At 49.4% G+C, this 6,499-nt stretch overlaps 1 protein-coding gene across 1 annotated transcript in view; it reads right to left on the bottom strand.

The window, feature by feature from the left end:
* LOC108550025 (protein Skeletor, isoforms B/C) overlaps positions 1-6,499 on the bottom strand; it is a 56,762-nt gene that overhangs the window by 12,878 nt on the left and 37,385 nt on the right. Inside the window, exons 3-4 of the mRNA XM_017903622.1 lie at positions 5,871-6,081; positions 4,589-4,700 (exon numbers count right to left, since the gene is read on the bottom strand). Coding sequence (XP_017759111.1) covers positions 4,589-4,700; positions 5,871-6,081 — 323 coding nt within the window. The remainder of the gene's footprint in view (positions 1-4,588; positions 4,701-5,870; positions 6,082-6,499) is intronic.

Below are 6,499 nucleotides of genomic sequence, written 5' to 3'. Positions count from 1 at the left end.
GGAGGCGAACGGAGACAGAGAGAGGTTAGACTTAGGACAGAAGGGTAAAGGGGGTGTATGAGGATAGAGAGCAGAAGGGTGGGAAGATAGAGACGAAGAGAAAGGGGAGAGCATCCTCGGCTAGCAGCCGGCAGCCAGTCAGCCAGCCCCGGCCAACATCGACCCGGCGAGCTGCTCTCTGCCCATGCGCAACAATCTTACCCAGGACTAGTGATGGGCCCGATCCAATTCTCGACTTACAACTTTGCGTTACTTTTGCAAAACAATAACTGTCCGCATTATCGTAGGATTAAAGACGGTCCGGCGAATGGGCCGGTTGTATAATCGGCGGGATTGGTAATTCGATTAGCGGAGTCGCAATTAAGGTATAAAATATCAGCGACTGGTTAACGTATCGTTAACGAGGGAAAAAGTGGGAAGTAATCTCGAAAATTTGTTGCCTCGAATTTTTCAACCGCGATAATATCCGTACGGTGAAATTTCCAGCAAACTTTTTCTACGTGCACGTCGCTGCTTTTCCCCGCGTTTTCGAAGCTTAACCAATTAAATTTCGGTAATTAAGACGAACGTTATTTTCGTCGATTATGATCCTGTTACGAGGAACGGCGTCGAAGGCAACGTTGAAACATCTCCATCGTTCCCGGCTGGAAAATGTCATTGTTGGCAAATATATTTTGCCTCGTCGGTGTGTACCGTGTTCGTGTCAGCTGTAAAATATTTGGAGACGATATTACCGGTTTCCGATCGACGATTAACGTGGACCGGCTGAAAAGAGCGAAACGGGAATGCCATGGAGTGTTTTCCGAGAAGTCCTTCAACCTGACTGGAAAACATTTGCCGCTCCGGCACAATAAATATTGTCGATGCAAACGATTTATACGAGAGCTTTTGCTCATGTTTTCGCCCAGGTATTCCGCACGCGTTTCCCCGTTCCAGGGACCGTGTAATCCGTGACAATATTTTTTCGATAAACAGACGGTGCATTATTTTTTCCTTTCGCCCGAGATCGATTCTTTTTCCAATTTTGTTGCTCCAACGGAACGAAACGCGTGCTGCACCGCGGTGGAAATATTTTTTCGGCCGCGTTAACGGGCGACACCGAGGACAGGCTCGTTAAGAATTCCATTCTGGAAATGGAACGCGGTGCTCGTGTTTAGAATCCGCTCGAAACGGTTATTAATTGACGTTCTCGTGGGCCAGGATCGTCCACTTGGTGCCACAAGCAGTCGCACTTCGTCATCCCACCCCGAAAACTATAAGGCGTTTAATTAACTCCGGTGTTCGTGGAAAGAGACGGAGAATTCAAATGCAAATGCCGTGACACGCCCACAGGACGGCCCTTTCTCCTTCCGGTTAAAACACAAGCGTCGCCGAAAACCCGTGGTTGGAGCGATACCCTAACTGATAGAATTTAAATGCACCGCGGGGATATAATTTGCCGTTTAGGGGACCGAAGTCGGATATCACGGAATCGATTAATCCGCGCTTCTCGAATTAAATATACCCGTGATTGCGATTAAAAGATAAAGAAAAATAAAGAAAAACGTCTCACGTCGCTTCCTCTATTTCCAATTTCAATGTACCATAGATCGTCCTTTAAAGTTCCAAACTCTTATCCTTCTCATTAGCATTCAACAATTTTCACGGTGATAGGAGATTCATTTTCGTCAACTTCTTCCCAATAAATACGCAAATTCTATGTTTCGCAACTGAAGTAACGAATTTTTCAAAGTTACGTCTTACAACTGCTGATTGTAGGAAAAGAAAACGCGTTTCACGTATTTCATTAATCGTGACTCATTCGTGAATCAATTACATCACATCGGACAGTAATATCGTTAATAGTAAGCCCGGCGAAGAAATTCTAATTACGCGAACGTTTACCATCGCTAGCTACGATCCTGCCCGCGGTAATCGCGCGAGAGATACGTCGGGAGATTAAATTCGTGTAACACGAATCGCGTACATAATGTGGAAGGCACGTACGAGATTCACGGATAAAGCTTTCCCGTTTCTTTTTCTATTTTCGAGCGATTTTCCCTCGCACGCGACGCGCGTCGCGCGATCACGCATGCCGCAGTAGTTAGTATCGGTCATTGGTCAGACACAAATGTAGATACCCCGTTGTTCGCGCACGAAATCCGCATTCGTCACCTTTAACCCACGTTTTCGATTTCTGTGGCGGTTGGTCCACTGTTTTATAGAATTAGGTCTACTTTTAATACACTCGAGCCACCAGGGTCCATCTGATCTTCTTTCACCGGTATTTCGCGTCGCTTGCGCAGACCGGTGGTCAAAGAAGCTCGCTACTAGGGGTTGTCGAAGGAACACGAAGATAAGGAATATCGAAAGCGGAGAGAGGGTAAGAAAGGAGGAGATCGAGATGAAAGACCGATCAACGGCTTGAACGTTTTGGATTCCCCGAGGAAGCCCCGCGGATAAGAAGCCGAGAGCGAGAGGGTTCCCCAATCGCGCGCGAAAGTGGCGAGACCGTTTTGGACTTTGGTCGTCGAGGGGAGACGGAAGCTGGAAAAAAATTACTAAATCCTATCTGAATCAGTGGTCCATTGAGCGGTGGTTTGATATCGGGCAAGGATATCTGCGGGAGTTCCTTTGAAAAAGCACCCAGGCGTCGCGGCGATGGCGGCGCGTGGGGTAAGGCAGGAGAGGGAAAGCGGAACAAGAAGAAGGCTTATTCTGACAATACATCCTTCGACGTAACGCGAGGGTGTAGCGACTGACAGACAGCTCCTGTCTACCGGATACCCAAGCAAAACCTACGTCTACCCCAGGCCTGTGTATCGGTCACCCTACTCGAAAGATCGGTACACCCCTCCAGCTGCCTCGAATCTTTAGCGAATCACGAATAGATGGAAGAACATGGTATCACAGGGAAACAAGGGCTCTTCTCGGGATCACCGAGATTTTTCGACCTATCGAGACGGGCATGGTGTACAGAGAGAAGATTGGTTTCACGATTTCCAAGAGTGGTCGCGTTTTCTCGTATTTGTCCGTTTTATCTCGACAGGTTCTACGTAAAACTGAATTCTATTTTCATATCTTTCTGCTCGACGAGGTATCGAAAGGTATAGTTTGCGTGTAAAAATTACGGAGACTGGAACAAATTTGAACGTGAAAGGGTCGAATGAGATAAGGAAAAATGTGTATTAATCGTTAGTTAAAATATTGATCCACTTTTCAACAGAGCAACAGCGTTTCGCGAAACGCTAGAAGAGCCCTTTGCTACATTGCTATCGCAAAATCGCGATCGTACATTCATCGTGCTCCCCTTACGCTGGTCTGGCTTCTACTCACGTCTCTGATCGGTGCACTCAACGCGAGAGAGAGAGGGATCGATTTATACGAAAGGCTCGACGATCACTTACCGGGCGGTTCGTAACGGGACACCCTGTAGAATGGAGCATAGGCGGCGGACAGCGCGTTTTGCGGTGACAGAGCGTGTCTGATGGAGGGTTGTCACGGTATGGGAGCACCCCTCAGACTTCGATATTAAAGCCCTCCTAATATAAGAGCAAAAGCTCCGCTCTCTGCCGTCGATATGCCCGTTTCAAACCTTTTTCCCTTTCCCTCGAAAATTTCCAGCAAACGATACTGACTTTCGAGCGACCGACCGGACGGCACTGGATTTGTGGGTAAGCGAGTGGGCGTGCAAGAGGGTGGATCGTGAAAGGGATGGACAGATTTATTAAGCTTCGCGATACTCCCTTCTAACAGCGCAAAAAGCGTGTTGCAATATGCACAGACGGGAATCGGTATATTTAAACACACTTAAATTTCTCCTTTGCCATAATCATCGCGTTAATTGCAATCGAGTACACGATTCATCCTCGCCATTTTCTATCTCTCCGCGAACCCGGTTATTTATGCTCGATGGAAAATCGATGTTCATCCGATTCGTAACACCGACTAACTGCTCAGCCAGCGATCCTAAACCGGCCGGAAAAAATAGAGACGAGGAACAGGGGATGGAAGAGAAACGACTTAAACGCACGCTTAGGTGCGTGCACACCACGGCGGGGTGCGAGTGTGTTTGCACGTGCATGTGCGAAAACGCGTGCACGCCCCTGATCTCGGCTTCCGTATCCATCCCACACGCACCATTGACCACGAATGCACGTCCGATAGGGTGGCCGTGGACCTCCTCAAAAATCAAGTTATCTCCATTCTCCGCGCATCGTGGGGTTTCGAATAAAACGTCGCGCCACGGGGTGGCCCTGTGCCACGGCGACGTCTTCGCCGCCGAGTATGTCGCGCAAATTTATCGGAAATGCCGTGCACGAGATTACGGAGGATTGCCGTTTTATCGTCGGGTTCCACGAGACAACGGAATTTACACGGAGAGGAGCAACGCGGGGGACAAAGTTTCGAATCTTTTCGGCTACGCTTACGAGCATCCTCGTAAAAGCTGCACAGTTTCCGAGCACTGTCCAGCGAAACACTTTCGTTATCTCATCGTACTGATACGAAATGTTATTTGCGAAAGCTGCAGTATATAAGCTCTTTTAGGTGGACAGAATTAGTGACGCACACACGGTAAACAGAGAAAGAAGCGTTGGAGATCACTTACCGTAAGTCGACGACACCAAACGCTCAGCCATCTGATGTCCCGTAACCGTTTCCCCTTGGGCAGCTTCAGAAAAATGTCCGTATAGTTGTACAATCTAAGCTCCTCCGGTTCCCTGTACGAACAGAGCGAAACAAGGAGAAAAGACTCGGTGGGAGAGACTCGTAACTATTATAATAGGACAGGTATGTCTCGTATAACACGTTTTCGACCTACCCTTGCTATTCCATTCACTCGTGAGAAATCATCTACGCGCTATCTACTAGACTGTCGGTACGATTTATCAAGTAACCGATTGGACGGGGTTGTGTCTAAAAATTGATTGTTATTCGTACCAATTCTTTATTCCGCATTTCGCGCATTTCAGGAAGCCAAGTACCGTGTTATACGAGATTACCTGTACCGCGTTTCCCGCCGAACAGTTTCTCAGCCACGAGATCGCACATCGATTGGTCGGGCGCCGCGTCGACGATTTTGGCAAACAACCGTATCGACCGTGTTCGAGCGTGGAGAAGTCGGGGGACCCCGTCGAACAGGAACAAATACTTCTAATACCATCGTCCTCTAATAATCCCCGTTCAATTGGATCCGTCGGAACGGGACGACATTATTATTGTACGCGACGATCTCTCCGTGCTCGCGACTGAGAAGGCCCACGAAGCCCGGAGAGGGCGGCAAGAAGGACGGGGGTCGGTCTGAGACGGTGTTTACGACTTTTTCCACCGAATTTCGACGAACAGAGAAGACAGAGAGACAAGCTGCAGCGAGTCGAAACGTAATAAAGTGCTCGCGCGGACGAAATCCGAACGAGATCGCCGTATAATTCCCGTTTTATTAACTGCACCCCCGTGATCCGTTCGTCCGGCCTTCCGTCTGTTTTCATCCCCCGTCCTGCCCCCCTCCCGCCTCGTCTTACCCTTCGACGCACACAACAAGCTCTTTGAGTTTCATTTCATCCCCTGGTTACGGTATGCCGCTTACGTCCAATAGTCACCCCCGACCCCTTTCCTTTCTTTCTCCTACCCCTCGGCGTTCCTATCACGCGTCAACCCTGACCGCATACGCAACACCCTTCCACGTTACTTTCTTTTTCTCTTCCCTTTTTTCCTCTCGCGTTCTTGCCTGCTCGTGCGAGAACGAGTACCCGGTTTGCCTCTCGAATACGGGGAAAAAGGGGATTTGGAGAGAATCGAAATTTCAGAGAAGCTAGACGCTAGGGTGACGACGAGGGAAATATCGGTCGGACGTAAAAGGAATATCCGCGGTGGAAGGCCTCGCTCCTTACCTCTTGTCTTCAGTTTCCGGATACGGGACGATGTAACCCTGCGGCGCGGGCATGAGTGTGTTCCCCACCGAGAAGAACACGTCCAGTCCAGTGCCATCGTAGCAGAATCCCTTTATAAATATCGTCGTCTCGTCCACGGCGTACACGTCTCCTTTCACTCCATGCGCGTAATTCTTCAGGCTCCCGATTAATTTCCCGTAGTGCGAATGACCTGCGTGCAACAGACCATTTCGTCGATCGGTTATCAGCGTTCCTTCATTCTTGCTTCTACAGAGACGCGAGCCGACGACCACTCGTGTCCGATGCGAGTTCTAGTCCGAGTTCGACTCGAGTTTCGAGATGAAATCGGGGCGAATTGGAGACAAAATCGGGGTGAAATCGGGGCGAAATCGAGCCTAAACGAGCGAGACCACGAAAAGACGCGGCAGCGGTCGGGACTTGATTCGAGGCGTGCTACGGCCGCTGCTGCAAAAGGGGAAGTACGGTTTCACCCTCGTGATATAGGTTGGACGCATCGCCGCCCCGATACAAAAGCATCGGCGGACCAGTCGGCCGTGCCGCGATTTGCATGAATTTCATTTCATTTGCTCGACAGGCCCCATAAAGTCGGGCGAGCGAATAGATCGGAA

The sequence above is a fragment of the Eufriesea mexicana genome, unplaced genomic scaffold, assembly GCF_001483705.2.
Source record: "Eufriesea mexicana isolate 0111107269 unplaced genomic scaffold, ASM148370v2 scaffold4744748127, whole genome shotgun sequence".
Lineage (NCBI taxonomy): Eukaryota > Metazoa > Arthropoda > Insecta > Hymenoptera > Apidae > Eufriesea > Eufriesea mexicana.
This window is presented reverse-complemented; position numbering and strand designations above follow the sequence as displayed.